General features: G+C 37.5%; 1 protein-coding gene across 1 annotated transcript; it reads left to right on the top strand.

The window, feature by feature from the left end:
• The first annotated feature begins 164 nt into the window (after positions 1–164).
• On the top strand, positions 165–12246 carry LOC117328888 (MIT domain-containing protein 1-like). Its single transcript, XM_033886484.1, has 7 exons — positions 165–251; positions 830–1066; positions 1507–1608; positions 3215–3351; positions 3920–4006; positions 4870–4988; positions 6188–12246. Exons 2-7 carry the CDS (start codon positions 925–927, stop codon positions 6351–6353), a joined length of 753 nt encoding a protein of 250 aa, XP_033742375.1. The 5' UTR covers positions 165–251; positions 830–924; the 3' UTR covers positions 6354–12246.
• The last annotated feature ends 8071 nt before the right edge of the window (positions 12247–20317 follow it).

Here is a 20317-nt window from a genome sequence, read left to right on the forward strand (position 1 = left end):
ATGCAGAATGCAATACATTATTTTATAGGCATATGGTCATGATAAATACTACTCAGAATTATGAATTTATATCGACCTAATTTTTATAATATAATTTAAAGTGTTTATTTATTCATAATAAATTGTAATGTATTTGGTTATTTTTATTTTATTTTGTAATCCGAATTTTATCACGCACGGACGTCGGTTTTTAATTTACATGGACGATCGAAACTTCCGCGCGAAAAAAAAAGGTTTACAGAAAATAGAAGGTAAGTAACTAATGTTATAATTCCATGTGTTGTACTGTTTTTAGTGACACTGTTTTTTCAAAACAAAATAATCCTTATTATCCACTGGGTACTTAATGTATGTTTATTAGTGAATCAGTTGTTTCATTTTGCAAATGGGCGAGGATCACATGACAGATAATTTTGCATTGTCAACTTCACATTTCTGTGTCTGTACCACGCAGTAAGCTTATCCACGTATAGACGATGTTTACTGGAAATAACATAACGATTGTTCCAATTAAATTCGAACATATATTTTACAATTGTGAATGAATTACTCAGCTCGATGTTTTGTATTCTTCATGAAATTCTTCATTAAAAACCTAAAAATTGGGGTTTTCCATTTTAATTAGTTTTGAATTCAAATTACACTGTAAGACTTAGCAAAAAGATATATCTACTTATCACTGTATTAGATATAAAGTCAAGAAGTGCACTCTTTCATAAATGATGCATTCGTTGAGTGTTATTCACTTTTCCAAATATGCGAAATAGTAAACACTGTAATAACACAACTGTACATGTTGAACTGTTATTCTTTACCAATTATCTTTAAGGTCTGGAGTACCCCATAGTAACAATGATGTGCTTTAGCTAGTGACACTGACCAGTTTGTGGTAGGGTGCAAATGTATCACATAGCATCATAGATAATGGCTGACAAGATAGCTGGTGTTGAGGCTGCAGCGAAAAAGGTGTTGACCCGTGCTGTAGAACTTGATGCCAGTCGAAGGTTTGATGAATCTGTCGTCTGTTATCAGGAAGGAATCCATCTTTTGATGGAGGTTCTCAAAGGTTTGTCATCCCCTTAAACTGCATGAAATTATTTTTTAACTTATTACCAATTCAATGATAATGTTTACAAGCCCAAAAATAAAATGATTCATTGTTAAAAGAATAACTACATGTATTGTATGGATTCAGTGAACTTTGTTTAATTGAGTCACTTCTTTCAAACAGTTCAAATTGATATCAGTAATAGTTTGTCAAAACACACACCAATCAAACCAATATTCTAACTTGCTGGAAAAAAAGTATTGCACTGATGCAGAAACTGTACCAGTGTATGGTCTAAAACATTGTGAAATAGGTGTAAGTACATAATAAATCAATGTATCTTTAAAATGAAACCAGGAGGGAAATGAGTAAGGTTTTCATAATATTTGAAATATCTTCTTTTTGGTTAAATGTTTTGAAAATAATTCAACCATTACAAAACTTCTACCTGCACGCAGGTACCAGTGAGCAGACAAAGAAGAATGCAGTAAGGAAGAAGGTAGAGGAGTACATGGGCCGAGCTGAACAAATAAAAGTTCATGTTCATGAGGTCAAAGAAGGTACTTTTTATACAGAGCTTATTATGTATAGATGTAAGCTTTGCCACTTTATCTATTAAATGTATCTCATAATATCAAATGGCAAAACTTGTTGGATAACAATATTTTGAAAATATTAAGAGGTGTTTGCATTTTCCAGGTGTTAAAAGGACAGATAAATCTCTAAAACACCAATCAGAATCACTTGGATTCATTGTATAATGTAGAGTCAGGTTGATCTGTGAATCGGGTATAAAGTTTAATCCACTTCATTGATTCTTATGTTGTCATGACAGGATGAATTGCTTCATATACTGCTTCAAAAAGAATAGTACAGTGAAACCTCACTTAATGACCACCCCGCTATGATGGGCATGCTTTTCAGCCCCATTTCCCCCCCTATGTCTTGCTATTTGTCGTTTCTGTGTTTTTATTTTTATTGACATTAATTTTAAGTCATATGTTAAAAGGAATGGTCATTTAAGGATATATAAGATCCTCTTTTGTCTTTACTATAGAGCATTAATATTGTTATAGGATCCTATTTTGTCATAACATTATAATAGGGCATTGTTATAGGATTGTATTGTGTCTTTACTCTAGAGCTTTGTTATAGGATCCTATATGTCTTAAATTTACTCTAGAGCATCACTATAATTTGTCATAACATTATTCTAGAGCATTATTTTTAGTATTCTATATTCATACATGTTGCAAGTATCAAGGTACATGTATTTAATATCTCGATTCTTGTTTGAATGTAAAGTTTCTGCTACAGAGTATTTGTCAATTTATACAAAAAATGCTATCACTGTACTAGAATGTTTCGACATTTGCATCTACACCATACTTGAAGGATACAAATATCAAGGACTTGGGTATACACATATCTCATTAAAGGTTTCTCATGCTCATCCACAGACATCGTTACTGGGTATTATTATTTTGGTTATTGTTCTGAAAAGATCATTGATTATTGTACCAAGTGTCAAGTTGTTTTATTTTTGTGTTTTAGATCATTCACAGAATGTCAACATCATGTTTATTTACTGTAAATCTCATTATTGCAATGGCCTTTTGTCCATTATCATGTGTTAACATTTCCTTGTGAACAGGATAACTTGAGTAAATGTGAATAGATTTTCGTGAAGCTTGCTATGCAGACTTACCGGTATATCGATCAATAAGTTCTCAGATAAGTTTGACAATCGGGCTGACTTATATGTAACTTAAAGAGTTATAGCCCTTTGTAGTTTAATTACCATTGCACCTTGTTACATTTTGGTAAATATGAATGGATTTTGATGAAATTTGGTATATTGTATTACAGTGTAAGCTTTACTGTATATCAGTTAGATCTTGAACAGTTTCTTTATATGGACCAATCTGACCATAATATGGCATTTTGCAGTTTAGGTCTTGGGTCATGATATTGGGTGAAAGTTACATGACCATTTCAGGTCACAAGGGTCAAACATGTTAAATCTATGTTTAATGTCAAAAATCATTTATCAATATATATTTCAGAACTGGCCTCTTGTTTTATCAAGGTATCTAAATGTGTTAAAACAATTCTTTAATAAAAACAAGAAGGAATCTGTATGTATCCCTGTATGTATCTCTCCAGCTGGGAAGTCACATGAACAGATCCAGATAGAGGAGTATTCTACTGGACATGGGTTTGAAAGCTTGTTCGGGAAGTACCTGGATGGGTTCCTGACGGAGGTCCAGATAGAAGACCCTTACATCAGAACAACACATCAGGTTAGTTGTACAGCCAGCTTTTCTACATTTGTAGGCATTTGTTTGAAGTAAACAAAGTCTCAAGTGACCTATTCTAATCGCCTTTTGTCCATCGTCGTGCGTCCGTAAACAATTTACATTTTTGACTTCTTCTCCAAAACCCCTAGACCAAATTCAATAAATTTAATAAAGTGAATAACAAGCTTATGAGGATCTCCCTTATTATCTATTCTAAGGGGCTCCTCTATTTAAGTGACCACTCCATATCATTCCACAGTATTTTACTCTTTATTATCATTTTGTTTTTCAAAAAAAAAATTATATTCATTTATATTCTGTTGGGCATCTGTAGATTAGCGTATATCATACAGGGAATCCTGGGTAAAAAGTTAATTTAATGTGCAGGTTTTGACCTATGATTAGAAAGGTTTATACTCATATCAGACATGTAGGTTTATTGCTGTTAAATTTACTTATATTGGTACTTTCAACGATCCAAGAATAAATTGACAGATTAGAAAAGATGCTATCCATGTATATTTCAGGTCTAAATTAACACATACAAACTGTTTGATGATGTCTGTTGTAGATCTACAATTTCCTGCGTTTCTGTGAGATGTTGGTAAAGAGTGGGTCTCCTGTTAATACAATTCGCCTCTTCACTGGCAGGGATGAGGTAATTGAGTTGTTGATATAGTTTTGTTTAAGTTAATTAATTTTTAAGGATTAAATAATCGGTTACCTTATTTGCCCTGACAATTTACCGACATCTGTCTCAAACATTGTGGTTTTAAATTTTAGCTCACAACCATCATGTGAGTTTACAATGTCCCAGTGTGGCTTCTCATGGTTAGTCACCAATCTGTCTATCAACTCTTCCTTTAAAATTATATTTGTCAAAAAAAAAAGAGTGAATTTTTGCTGTATGGATTTGATCAACTAGAGATTTAACAATGTATCTGCATTGTTATCGTTAGAATTTGTATATACCGGTATTAGTTGGTTGAAACACAGTAGCATATCAATTAAGTTAAATAAATCTAAGATTACATTGTTTATGGTTGAAACACAGTAGCATATCAATTAAGTTAAATAAATCTAAGAATACATTGTTTAAGGTTGAAACACAGTAGCATATCAATTAAGTTAAATAAATCTAAGATTACATTGTTTATGGTTGAAACACAGTAGCATATCAATTAAGTTAAATAAATCTAAGATTACATTGTTTAAGGTGTAGGATTTACTAGTTAATAGGTAACTCAAATCGCATGGCAAGACATAACTTTTCAGCATCATTGGTCCTTTGGTGCAATTTACTGAATTGGTAGCATCGTAAAGAAGAAAATGTCAAGATTACATGACAGTTGCATTTGCCTATACAAGTAGACACCATGATTATCTATATAACTTTAATTTATATTCCATCAAAATCTGAATGAATTTTTTTTATATGATTTCAAAAGAAAAGTGTGTTACCCGGTAATTATTAACTTTTGTGGATAGATTGATTTAAATCTTAGAAATACTTACATACAGAATGAAGACTCAAGAAAACAGCAACACAACAAGCTGGCACAGATGACGAAGAGTCTACAGAATCACAAAATCCAACTGGCGGTGGAATATAACGATGCTCTACATGACAGGGAGATCAGGTGAGTTTATGTTAGGGTGAACACTACAAGACTGGGAGGTCAGGAGAGTTTATGTTAGGGTGAACACTACAAGACTGGGAGATCAGGTTAGTTTATGTTAGGGTGAACACTACAAGACTGAGATATCAAGTGAGTTTATGTTTGGGTGAGCACTACAAGACTGAGATATCAAGTGAGTTTATGTTAGGGTGAACACTCCAAGACTGGGAGGTCAGGTTAGTTTATGTTAGGGTGAACACTACAAGACTGGGAGGTCAGGTGAGTTTATGTTAGGGTGAACACTCCAAGACTGGGAGATCAGGTGAGTTTATGTTAGGGTGAACACTCCAAGACTGGGATATCAAGTGAGTTTATGTTAGGGTGAACACTACAAGACTGGGATATCAGGTTAGTTTATGTTAGGGTGAACACTACAAGACTGGGAGGTCAGGTGAGTTTATGTTAGGATGAACACTCCAAGACTGGGAGGTCAGGTTAGTTTATGTTAGGGTGAACACTACAAGACTGGGAGGTCAGGTTAGTTTATGTTAGGGTGAACACTCCAAGACTGGGATATCAAGTGAGTTTATGTTAGGGTGAACACTCCAAGACTGGGAGGTCAGGTGAGTTTATGTTAGGGTGAACACTACAAGACTGGGAGGTCAGGTGAGTTTATGTTAGGATGAACACTCCAAGACTGGGAGGTCAGGTTAGTTTATGTTAGGGTGAACACTACAAGACTGGGAGGTCAGGTTAGTTTATGTTAGGGTGAACACTCCAAGACTGGGATATCAAGTGAGTTTATGTTAGGGTGAACACTCCAAGACTGGGAGGTCAGGTGAGTTTATGTTAGGGTGAATGCTACAAGACTGGGAGATCAGGTGAGTTTATGTTTGAGTGAAATAATGTCTCCCGCACTTATTAGAACAAAGTTTTTACTTAGACATAAAAGCATCTTCAAAAAATTATTTACATATTCTTAATTTTGAAATGTGGAATGGGAGGAATTACTGTTTGTGTTTAAAGTACTGAATAAAACATATCTGAATGCCAAAATAATTTAAAGCAGTGCATCTCTAAGAATTTGCTTGTCCGAACTCCAATATCAGGTACGTCATGAATGTGATATTTGACTGCTTCTAGATAAAAATTCTGTTTGACAACACAAATTATAATTCTTTCACACAGATACTATTTGGCAGTTCATTTGCATGTTTCAGGTTCAATAATGGCTGGGTTTTGAAAATTGGACGTGGACTGGATATATACAAAGCTACGGAATCTAAGTTTACTGTAGGATTTTGTGACTTTGACCTTCGACCTTGCCACAAAACTACTATTGACATTTTCCATACAAATTATTTGCACAAGACAGAAAATGGGTAGTTACTTGTGATGTCACCAGAAGCTGTGATTTGTGATGTCACCAGGAACTTGTCATAATTGTTTTTTGGTCGTAGCTGATTAAAAAAAAAAAGGCTGACATGGTAATCATGGTGTTAAATTGTGATGGACATTGGAACAGTTGTCAGATGTTCTTTAGTCCATATGATGTCATCACATTTAGTGTAATACATGTGATGTCATCATATCTTGTGTTAGTGATACATATGATGTCATCATAGCTTGTGTAGTAGTAAGTACATGTGATGCCATCATATCTCGTGCAATACAGTGATGTTTTCAGTTACAGGGTGAGAAAAATAGTTTTTAAAGCACTCCTCCAAGGGATGGGACGAGTGCCTCTTGAGAACCACTCGTCCCAGAACTAGAATCATTCGTCCCTCTGACTTCTAATTTTCAAAAAAACACACAAAACCTGTGTAAATATGTTTTCAAAAAATTGTTTTGATTATTAATTTGAACTGTAGTTTTGTGAACATTTCATAAAAAAAAAACGAGTCGGTATATCGTTCGCTTCATCATGGCCTAATAGGAACTAACAAGTCGGTTCTAATCATTAAAACCTTTTTTCGGACTTTGTTTGAAATAAAGTTTAATCATGTATTCCCCTGTGATACTTTATATCAGGTATTAGAATACACTAAAACAAGATATAAAAGTGTTCAGAAGCGTGACTCGCTTGTGTTCAAGTTAAGTATTGTCATTCTGAATGCTGTCAAAAATTGTCATAATTGATATGATACCGGGTTCGGATTTATTTCTGTTATTTACTTGTATTAGTCTCGCCCTTCTTGATCATATAAACACATCGTTATCACGAGTACATAGACGCTTCTGCAGATCATTCGCGGAGAGAGGGCTCACTGCTTGATGGAACTAACTTTAAGTATATCTTAATTTGTTTAGAAAATTCTATAGAATTCGTGAAATAAATGCCAAAGACAATATCTATAAACATGATTTTATATATTTATTTATTTTTTTAAAATTTACTCGTCACCAGGGATGAGTGCACGACAACATTCACTCGTCCCGCGCCAAATTTAACTCGTCCAGGACGAGTTAACGAGTGCTTTTTTTGCACCCTGAGTTACAAGTACTGCTGAGTAATTATAGAATGCGATGCTCACATGATGTGACATGATGTAGCGTTAATCCTGTAACAAGATGTAGCGTTCGTCAACCTGTTATAATTATCTGATGACGCCTTCATCCTGGGACATGATGTAGCGTTTGTCCTGTCACATGATGTACGTCATCCTGTCACATGATGTAGCATTCGTCAACCAGTTACCTGATGACGCCTTCATCCTGGGACATGATGTAGCGTTTGTCCTGTCACATGATGTACGTCATCCTGTCACATGATGTAGCATTCGTTAACCAGTTACCTGATGACGCCTTCATCCTGGGACATGATGTTGCGTTCGTCAACCTGTGACATGATGAAGGTTTTGCGTTAAGCTCTTGCATATTTGTACATTTCTGGCAAACTATAAAAGCTAGAGCAACCAAACTTAGGTTGTATAGCTGAATGCATTGCACTCTGTACCAGCATTTCTACAAGCTTTGTAATTGTTGGGTAAAAACCTCAAAGTTCTAGACATAGAGGAAAATCAATGAATTTCATTAGTCTCTTAAAATATATCTACGAGAATCCATGTAAAATTCCTATGATATTAACAATTGTAATTCTTGTGTTATCAAAACTCTATTGGAAAGTTACTAGTTAATCTAAAAATATTAAAATGTAGTACATTGTATTTTATTCGTATTATTTAGTTTTATGGTGGCCTTATTCACAAAACAGGTCTATTTTGTATTAATTAAAGAGTGGAAGTGAGACTACAGAGCAAATTTAAAGGTTACTATCATTGTCAGCATCGCTGTCCATATCAATGTTCAGTAGTTGTGTTTTTACCTGTTTCTCAGAAAGTACATTGTACAATGTTGTATTTGTTAGGTCATCTGACCTGAAGGGTGCTCCTTAGCCCCAAAGCAGATTACTACCAAATTTGATGTGAAACATCATTGGGGAGGGCGATAATATTTTATATAAATGACTGGTGGGACCCAATGGGCCCCGAGAGGCTGGGCCCCAAAAGGGGAACTTTGCTGAATCGCTACCTGATAGACATAAGGACTGAGGGGGAGTAGCTACCTGATAGACATTAGGATTGAGGGGAGTAACTACCTGATAGACATTAGGACTGAGGGGGAGTAGCTACCTGATAGACATTAGGACTGAGGGGGAGTAACTACCTGATAGACATTAGGACTGAGGGGAGTAGCTACCTGATAAACATTAGGACTGAGCGGAGAAGCTGCCTGATAGACATTAGGATTGAGGGGGAGTAGCTACCTGATAGACATTAGGACTGAGGGGGAGTAACTACCTGATAGACATTAGGACTGAGGGGAATAGCTACCTGATAGACATTAGGACTGAGGGGAGTAACTACCTGATAGACATTAGGACTGAGGGGGAGTAGCTACCTGATAGACATTAGGACTGAGGGGAGTAGTTACCTGATAGACATTAGGATTGAGGGGGAGTAGCTACCTGATAGACTTTAGGACTAAGGGGAGTAGCTACCTGATAGACATTAGGACTAAGGGGAGTAGCTACCTGATAGACATTAGGATTGAGGGTGAGTAACTACCTGATAGACATTAGGACTGAGGGTGAGTAACTACCTGATAGACATTAGGATTGAGGGTGAGTAACTACCTGATAGACATTAGGACTGAGGGGGAGTAGCTACCTGGTCGACATTAGGACTGAGGGTGAGTAACTACCTGATAGACATTAGGACTGAGGGGAGTAGTTACCTGATAGACATTAGGATTGAGGGGGAGTAGCTACCTGATAGACTTTAGGACTAAGAGGAGTAGCTACCTGATAGACATTAGGACTAAGGGGAGTAGCTACCTGATAGACATTAGGATTGAGGGTGAGTAACTACCTGATAGACATTAGGACTGAGGGTGAGTAACTACCTGATAGACATTAGGATTGAGGGTGAGTAACTACCTGATAGACATTAGGACTGAGGGGGAGTAGCTACCTGGTCGACATTAGGACTGAGGGTGAGTAACTACCTGATAAACATTAGGATTGAGGGTGAGTAACTACCTGATAGACATTAGGACTGAGGGGGAGTAGCTACCTGATAGACATTAGGACTGAGGGGGAGTAACTACCTGATAGACATTAGGACTGAGGGGAGTAGCAACCTGATAGACATTAGGATTGAGGGGGAGTAGCTACCTGATAGACATTAGGATTGAGGGGGAGTAACTACCTGATAGACATTAGGACTGAGGGGAGTAACTACCTGATAGACATTAGGACTGAGGGGAGTAGCTACCTGATAGACATTAGGACTGAGGGGGAGTAGCTACCTGATAGACATTAGGACTGAGGGGGAGTAGCTACATGATAGACATTAGGACTGAGGGGGAGTAGCTACCTGATAGACATTAGGACTGAGGGGGAGTAACTACCTGATAGACATTAAGACTGAAGGGGAGTAGCTACCTGATAGACATTAGGACTGAGGGGGAGTAGCTACATGATAGACATTAGGACTGAGGGGGAGTAACTACCTGATAGACATTAGGACTGAGGGGGAGTAGCTACCTGATAGACATTAGGACTGAGGGGGAGTAACTACCTGATAGACATTAAGACTGAAGGGGAGTAGCTACCTGATAGACATTAGGACTGAGGGGAGTAGCTACCTGATAGACATTAGGACTGAGGGGGAGTAGCTACCTGATAGACATTAGGATTGAGGGGAGTAGCTACCTGATAGACATTAGGACTGAGGGGGAGTAACTACCTGATAGACATTAGGACTGAGGGGGAGTAGCTACCTGATAGACATTAGGACTGAGGGGGAGTAGCTACCTGATAGACATTAGGACTGAGGGGGAGTAGCTACCTGATAGACATTAGGACTGAGGGGGAGTAACTACCTGATAGACATTAGGACTGAGGGGGAGTAACTACCTGATAGACATTAGGACTGAGGGGAGTAACTACCTGATAGACATTAGGACTGAGGGGGAGTAACTACCTGATAGACATTAGGACTGAGGGGGAGTAACTACCTGATAAACATTAGGACTGAGGGGAGTAACTACCTGATAGACATTAGGACTGAGGGGAGTAGATACCTGATAGACATTAGGACTGAGGGGGAGTAGCTACCTGATAGACATTAGGACTGAGGGGGAGTAGCTACCTGATAGACATTAGGACTGAGGGGGAGTAGCTACCTGATAGACATTAGGACTGAGGGGAGTAGCTACCTGATAGACATTAGGACTGAGGGGAGTAGCTACCTGATAGACATTAGGACTGAGGGGGAGTAGCTACCTGATAGACATTAGGACTGAGGGGTAGTAGCTACCTGATAGACATTAGGACTGAGGGGGAGTAGCTACCTGATAGAGTGTCATTTAGAGATTTCACATATTGGTTAATATGGAACCACAAAATGATATGATCTCTTGTCCCTGATCCAGTTACATTGTGTCAGTATGAGAAATTTTTAATGTGATATTATTAATGTATCCTTCTATCCCTTTTATGTTCATATGGTGGAGCAGATTTAAATTAGTGATATGTGAATTAATTGTCTTGAGTTTTAAATATGAATTATTGAAAAATGAAAATTTTAAATAGGAAAACATTATATGAACATCTAATAAGTTGATAGAGAAAATCCATACCTTAATGAGATAGTGTAAAAACGTGTTTGTGTTCAGAAAAGCAACTTAGACCACTTAGAGTAATATAGGTAAACTTCCCAATCAATATAATTTTACAACATACAACATAATTTTACAACCACTTTTCTTTGAAGTTTTATGAACTAGTGGAGTAATATCAGGTACTGGTCAGGGGGTATATTTAATCCTTAAAATAAAATCTGTTTTAATTCCTCCAATGATAAGAACAAATGAAACAATATAGTATTGTGAGACAAACTTGTTCTTTACCTGCTGTACCATAGGTCAAAGTTCAAACCTGGTGGCTAACTTTTCATTCATTGATGGAGTGGCTAAGATATCTATATTGGTATATATTATCAGTGTATCTTAATTTCTACATTGAGTCAATTGATTGTTAGTTTTATGTAAATTTTACATTTTACATACACATGACAGACTGGTCACCTCTAAAGCCTGACACTGCTCTAGAATAACTGTAAATGAATTGTACATGGAAGGGAAGTAACTCTTCCAGTCTTCTGTATACACTGTCTCTTGTTTTACTGTGTGGTGACTAGTTTTAGTTATAAAACTATTGTTGTATATGTATTTTAGTTTAATAAATTGATATTTAAGTTTATACATGATCATGATAAATACTAAATTAGCTCTAACATAATTGCTACTATCAAAAATGAACTTATTCAAACTTAATTCCTTTTTCTTTATAACCACATAACTTTATACTAGTATTCCAGTGAAATTTGTTTATTTATGATATTATTTAGCAAATAAATTTAAAAAAAAAGTTTTGTGTTTTTAAGTATTGGATGTTTCACATGAAATCTGATGTAAAAGATAACTTCATGAATTGATTCCAACTCTGCATTATCTTGTGTGTTTGTAAAACTGTTATTTCACATTAACATTTCCTGTCCTCTGGACAAATTAAATTGTTCAATTAGACTTTAATATCTGTTTTAACAAAACTTTTTGAACTCATTTCAAAAGAGTAGCTGTTAATCTTAAGTTGCAATTCATTCAGAGTTGAACATTATAAGAGACTTACAGTGAAAACCTGTTATAGGCTTTCTATGTGACTGAAATGTTTCTAAAATACAATATTAGATTTCCGAATGCATATTGTACCATTCTCAGTAAGTACCTAGTAATAATTTTTTTCTCACAACATCCTCATTACACTAACACTCCCTCCCCTTGCCACACATCTGACTTATATCCTTCCCTGCCACACACCTGACTTATATCCTTCCCTGCCACACATCTGACAAATATCCTTCCCTGCCACACACCTGACTTATATCCTTCCCTGCCACACATCTGACAAATATCCTTCCCTACCACACATCTGACAAATATCCTTCCCTGCCACACACCTGACTTATATCCTTCCCTGCCACACATCTGACAAATATCCTTCCCTACCACACATCTGACAAATATCCTTCCCTGCCACACATCTGACAAATATCCTTCCCTACCACACACCTGACAAATATCCTTCCCTGCCACACATCTGACAAATATCCTTCCCTGCCACACACCTGACAAATATCCTTCCCTGCCACACACCTGACTTATATCCTTCCCTGCCACACACCTGACAAATATCCCTCCCCTGACACACACCTGGCTAACACCCCTCCCCTGACACACACACACGACTAACACCCCTCCTTGTACCACACACCTGGCTAACACCCCTCTCCTGACACACACACGACTAACACCCCTCCTTGTACCACACACCTGGCTAACACCCCTCCTTGACACAGTACAGGTGAGGTTGATAACAAGCCTGATTACAGTCAGATTGTGTCTTGATTTATATTTTGTTCTGTCGGACCCATCATTACTTATTTATAACTTCCATAGTTTGGTATTTTCCCAGCTTCCACCTTGACACACGCACGCCAAGATCATCTACTTAACCCTATTGATCCCGAGGAATCGACACATGTCTGTCAAAGGCTTCAATAGAATTACCTGTATTTGTGGTACTCATTAGTTTAATGATTATCCTTTATATTCACTGCTTTGTACTGTATACCAAGTGTTAACAGAGACTCTGAAATCAAAGACTCTCTTTTGGACACTAATATGTAGAAGTTTCTTTGTTTCATATGGTTACCTTAGTTATGAATTAAACAATTCCAGGTTAATCCTTCTATCTTATTTTACTGTGAGTTATAAAACCTACCAATTATCTAGGCATCACTGTAAAAGCAGAAGATGCATGGGAGTTCACATATGACTGAAAAAATTAGCAAAAAAATATACCTTTGATGTAGCTGGTAGAGAAAATTGGCCTCTGATAGAGATTATTGTCTCCCTTGTTAGCTCACCTGGTCCGAAGGACCAAGGTGAGCTTATGCCATACCGTGGCGTCCGTCGTCCGTCCGTCCGTCAACAATTGACTTCTTCTTCATAACCACTGATCAGAATTTGACCAAATTTGGTCAGAAGAATCCCTATGGGTAGGGGACTCAAAATTGTACAAATGATGGGGCTGACCCCCCCAGGGGCCTGAGGGGCGGGGCCAAAAGGGGTCAATTTGGCTATATTGATATAAACGACTTCTTCTCTGAAACCGAGCAAAGGATATTGCTCCTATTTGTCTGGAAGCATCACTATGGAGTGGGGACTCAAAATTGTACAAATGGTGGTGCTGACCCCCTAGGGGCCTGAGGGGCGAGGCAAAAATGGGTCAATATAGCTATATTGATGATACCGACTTCTTCTCTGAAACCGAGCAATGGATACCGCTCATATTTGCCTGGTAGCATAACTTTGGGGTGGGGATTCAAAATTGTACAAATGATGGGGCTGACCCCCAGGGGCCGGAAGGGCGGGGCCAAATGTGGTCATTTGGGCTATATTTATAAAAACAACTTCTTCTCTGAAACCGAACAAACGATATTGCTCATATTTGCCTGGTAGCAACACTATGGGTCGGGGATTCAAAATTGTACAAATGCTGGGGCTGACCCCCAGGGGCCGGAAGGGCGGGGCCAAATGTGGTCATTTGGGCTATATTTATAAAAACAACTCTTCTCTGAAACCGAACAAACGATATTGCTCATATTTGCCTGGTAGCAACACTATGGGGTGGGGATTCAAAATTGTACAAATGGTGTGGCTGACCCCTGGGGGGCCTGAGGGTCGGGGCCAAGAGGGATCAATTTGGCTAAATTGAGATGAACAACTTCTCATCTGAAACTAAGCAATATATATTGCTCAATTTTGACTGTGAGAATCCCTTTGGGGTAGGGTTTCAAAATTGTACAAATGATGGGGTCTACCTCCCTGGGGGCTGTGGGGCGGGACCAAAAGGGGTCAATTTGGCTAAATTGATATTAACAACTTCTTCTCTGAAACTAAGCAATGGATATCACTCATATTTGCCTGGTAGCAACCCCCTAGAGTAGGGATTCAAAATTGTACAAATGACAGGACTGACCCCCAAGGGGCCTGAGGGGCGGCGTCAAAAGGGGTCAATTTGGCTGTATTGATATAAGCGACTTCTTCTCTGAAACTGAGCAAAGGATATTGCTCCTATTTGCCTGGAAGCAATCACTATGGGGTGGGGATTCAAAGTTGTACAAATGGTGGTTCTGACCCCCTAGGGGCCTGAGAGGCGAGGCAAAAATAGGTCAATATAGCTATATTGATATTAACGACTTCTTCTCTGAAACTAAGCAATGGATATCACTCATATTTGCCTGGTATCAACCCCCTAGGGTAGGGATTCAAAATTGTACAAATGACAGGGCTGACCCCAGGGGACCTAAGAGGCGGGGCCAAAAGGGGTTATTTTGGCAAAATTGATATAAACAACTTTTTCTCTGAAAATAAGCAATGGATATCTTTAATATGTGACTGGTAGCATTCACTTTGGTTAAGGATTCAAAATTGTACAAATGATGGGGCCGACCTCCTGGAGGCTGAGGGGCTGGGTCAAAAGGGGTCAATTTGGCTAAATTGATATGAACAACTTCTCTGAAACAGCTATTAGCATCCTATTAGGGTAGGGATTCAAAATTGTATAAAGGAAGGAGCTGACCCCCAGGGGGCAGAGGGCAGGGTCAAAAGGGGCCAATTGGTCTAAACAAGATCTTCTCTGAAACTAAGCAATGGATATCACTCACATTTGTGTTTCAGCATCCCTATGGGGTCGCGCCAAAAGTCAATTTCATTTCATGGATTAATATACCTTTTGGCATTTTAAGTATTGAAATAAAACCAATGTACATGTACCCATATAAAATGCTTATGATATATATTGACATAGCAATACCAGCGACAAATATGCTTAAGCATCATTCTTGTTTCATATCTCATGAAACCAGGTGAGCGATACAGGCCCTCTGGGCCTCTTGTAGATATTATTGTCTCCCTGGTAGAGATTATTGTCTATCTTGTAGATATTATTGTCTGGTAGAGATTATTGTCTCCCTGGTAGAGATTATTGTCTCCCTGGTAGAGATTATTGTCTATATTGTAGAGATTATTGTCTCCCTAGTAGAGATTATTGTCTCCCTGGTAGAGATTACTGTCTCCCTGAAGGGATTACTGTCTTCCTGGTAGATATAATTGTCTCCCTGGTAGATATTACTGTCTCCCTGGTAGAGATTACTGTCTCCCTGAAGGAATTACTGTCTTCCTGGTAGAGATTACTGTCTCCCTGAAGGAATTACTGTCTTCCTGGTAGATATAATTGTCTCTGTAGTAGAGATTATTGTTTCCCTGGTAGAGATTATTGTCTCCCTGGTAGAGATTACTGTCTCCCTGGTAGTATAACAGTTTTTAATTATGTCCCCCAAATGATGAGCAAAATATCAAATCAGTTGCATAAGTCTGCCAATTCATCCTGGAGAAAACCATTGATCATCCAAAAAGAAAACCATGTAGTCATCTCAGGAGGCCAGAAATCCCTACATGGTCATCCCCAGAGGCCAGAAATCCACATGAGGTCGTCCCAGAAGGCCAGAAAAAGTCCCCATGTTGTCATTCCAGGAGGCCATGAATTCCCCTATGATCGTCCCAGGAGGCCAGAAATCCCCATGAGGTTGTCCCAGAAGGCCAGAAACCCCCATGTGGTCGTCCCAGGAGGCCAGAAATCCCCATGTGGTCGTCACAGGAGGCAAGAAATCCCCATGTGGTCGTCGGAGGAGGCCAGATATCCCAACATGTGGTCGTCCCAGGAGGCAAGAAATCCCCATGTGGTCGTCGGAGGAGGCCAGATATCCCAACATGTGGTCGTCCCAGGAGGGCAGAAATCCTCACGTGGTTGTCCCAGGATGTTTGAGAGTTGTCTAACAATAGAATATGTCTAAGTGTCTGTTTAGAATTCTGGAATAGTCAGTGTATCTGCTGCTGGAGTAGAAGGGTCTTACATATCGTTCTAAAAATGCAAAGAGGAATTCATACATGGTCTTTTTACCATATTTGTGTAAAACCTGTATCACGATCCTGTAAAATCAGTGATCCTAAACTGATGTATGACTCAATAACATCAAGACCTGTGTAAATGCTATCAGGAAAACGATGTATTTCTAACTGAAAATATTGATGAATTCTCTGATAGACATCCAGAATGTTGTATCCGAGGCCGTGAACTCCATATTGACCAGCTGGTGGTCAATATTGTCTATTTGAGGTCAGGTGTGAATTGTTTTGAGCCAATATCTGCAGACTGAGGAAATATCAAATCCTATCAGAGTGAACATCCCATCAATAATCAAAATTTGTAATAATAATAATAATAATAGACAAATCGGTCCGAATACAACAGTGAGTCAAATGTTTTGTTTGGTTATGATTTTTTCTCTTTTTTTCTCTTAGTAAATTAAAACATGGATGATTTGAGCACTGTTGAAAAAGCTGAAAAAGATGTATCTGTTGTGGAAAGCGACCACTTTACTGAAGACACCTACATTTGTATAGATTGTCACAAATGTACACATAAACAACCTGTGTAGGATGACCACCTTTCTATGTAAGACATGTCTACCTGTGTATAATGATCACCAAGACATTTCTACCAGTGAATAGTTACCACCTTTCTATATAAGATATGTGTACCTGAGTATAGTGACCACCTTTCTATATAAGACATATCTACCTAAAAGACATACACATACAGTGGTGTATCTACCTGAGTATAGTGACCATCTTTCTATATAAGACATGTCTACCTGAGTATAGTGACCACCTTTCTATTTAAGACATGTCTACCTGAGTATAGTGACCACCTTTCTATATAAGACATGTCTACCTGAGTATAGTGACCACCTTTCTATTTAAGACATGTCTACCTGAGTATAGTGACCACCTTTCTATTTAAGACATACACCCGTGTATGACCACCTTTCTATATTAGACATACACCTGTGTATGATGACCACCTTTCTATTATATATCTGATTATCTACCTGTGTATAATGACCTTTCTATAAAGACATTTTTACTTGTGTACAGTGGCAACCTTTATATATAAGATATCTACCTCTGTATAGTGACCACATAGCAATAGTGTCATAACTGTGTAATAGATTCAACCTAATGATAAAGGCCTTTTTCATTTAGGGAACTCTGGTGATAACTTAATTCCTGCATTTTTTTTTTAAAGTTTGCCTTTTTATAAACATAGTGTACACATGTTTCTTTGTAAAAAGAGTTCTTGCTACTATCTTGTTATCAGTACCACACAGATTTTAAACTAGACAGATATAGATCAGTAGTTGACAGGGTATGGATTTAGTGCGAGATGATTAATATTGTGACTTGGGGAAATCTCAAGTTAAAGAAATTACAGTGCTGTAGAAGTTTGTACTTCCTCAAACTCACGTTTTGTAAAGTGAAGTCTACGGCTCTGTAATTATCCAATTTTCTAACTGTACCTGTAGCCATGAAATAAGAGAAACTTTTCAATTGAATTTTCTTGCTGTATCATATTTCACCAATAGCTACATTGCTATGGAGGTTCTCATCAGAGTTGACAAATTATAGGTAAAGGACCTACAAATATGGTCATTACTCACCCATAAACCCCTCACTGTCCTGTCTGATAACTTGACCAGTCACTCCTGTCTTTTAACATTTGTTATTTTAGGCAAATAAAAATTATTGTTCATTCATTTGGAAGTCATCTGCTTTATGATGTGTAATGAACATGCATTGTATGGGGTCGTTCCTAACTTTATCTCAGACAGGGGCAGACTTTGATCTTTCTATCCCAAACTGTCAGTTAAATTGTTAGTTGTATTTTGACAGAACTACCTAGCGTAGCGTGAAACCATCCCCAAGAGATGTTCCGGTGACTAAAAGTCCTCTGGCCAGAGGCGGGACCCCTTAATTACAGTACCCGACCTTGAGGCAGTGACTTGTGAACACTGCTGAGATCCTCAATGTTTCACTTTCCAAAACACTGCAAGACGTCCTTCTCCCTGTATTGTTGCTGAAGAGATGACCAAAATGTGTGTTTTGGGGCCGACTAAAGATGTTTGAATACTAAGGGGTGTAACAACTTAACCAGTTCAGGTCTGGACATTGTTACTAGGCTGCTGGGAGGGAAAGTCACTTTATTTTAAAATGTGACCCAGTAATCAATCAATTCTAATGTTGTTGTTGACCCAGAACTGTTGTATATGACCAACAGCTGTTTCTTACTGGACTTGTGACAGCATTCTGATTACAGTGTTTTATCTGTAGCTAGGAGTTTGGCAGATTCTCAAATTATATGACTAGTGAAGCTTAGGAGACATTCAGTAAGCAGTGTTTCAAATATATATTTTTTAGATAGTTTTTTGTGTTTTTGTTTGTTTTTTTATCCTTTGGAAAAATATGAAGTTAACATTGCAAAAATGTTTGAAAAATTTCAAACAAGAATTTGATTGATGAGAAAAAAATATGAAAAAAAATACTCAACAATTTCATGAAATTTCAATGAAAAGAACAATTTTTCCATGAGATGCCACACATGCTCCTTGGAAACAAACCCAGGTTATAGGTGGCAGTTTGATGAAATAAAATATATATTACACGGGTCTGTTTATAAATCAAGAAGTAGTCTGAGTTAACTTTGAAAGATTTCCTTCTAGAATGTTTAATTAATGCAAATGAGGCATGAATTTACATAATCCAATGTTCTACATTAATTGTACAGATTACTAGGTGTGGGCTAGGATGTTTGGGAAGATAATTAAATGTTTGAATTCAAAATCAGTTCTACCCAATACCACAGCATTGTTAATCTCTATCATCATGTCTGATTTTTCCATCAATTCACTTGTATATAAACACAGTAATTATAAGGAAGGGAAGAGTTTTATTTCACTGATGCCAGTCTTATAAATTGTGGCCTTGTCTAAGGGGATATTTAACATTGATTTACATTCACTAAATTTTAAGTGAGCTAGAAGATTTACATTTACTGCCAAAAAACTAAGGAAAAATTCCTGTTGTTGTAAATTAATGTAATTCTGTAATTAGTCGCCCTTTTCTGCAAGTAAGAGCTATCAATCTTATATGGAAATCTTTGAAATTGTGAGAAAGTCCTCAGATATAACACCCAGTGTTGTAATTGAATAGCTTATCCTTAATTAACCTAAAAAATCTAAGTCTCACAAAAATAGAATGACAACTGTCCAACGAACAACTGTAACTCTAGCTATGAGAACTTCTCTAGCCATCGATTGAGAGTACGACTAGAACCTTGGAAACTTGAAAGTTCTTACCCGGAGGGGGAGTATGTTACTGGTAAATGTAAAGTGTCTTGCCCAATCTGAAACCCTCCCGAGTGAGGATCCGTTACATATACATTGGACAATCACCTGAGATTTTGTCTGATGCTCTACTGACGGAGCTGTCTCTGTCCCACTACAAATATACTGCTGTCATTTAATTTAGTTCAACATCAAACATCATTAGTGCATTGTAAGCAGGTAGATGTGAATGGTAGAATAATTCTTTAATGAAAATGATATGAATATGTGTAATAGTAAAATAGTTCTTTTATAAAAAACTGACTTATTATTTTATTTACAAAGAGAACAAAATGTCAGGAGCAATCTTTTAGAAAAAGGTAGAGTACTTACCATAATGGGGAAATATTCTCTCACCAGGTCTTACAATCGCTGCCTTTCATTGAAATATCATCATATTTCATGCTGGCATAAACTAATTGAATAGAAAATTCACTG

Source organism: Pecten maximus, chromosome 6 (genome assembly GCF_902652985.1).
Source record: "Pecten maximus chromosome 6, xPecMax1.1, whole genome shotgun sequence".
Classification (NCBI taxonomy): domain Eukaryota; kingdom Metazoa; phylum Mollusca; class Bivalvia; order Pectinida; family Pectinidae; genus Pecten; species Pecten maximus.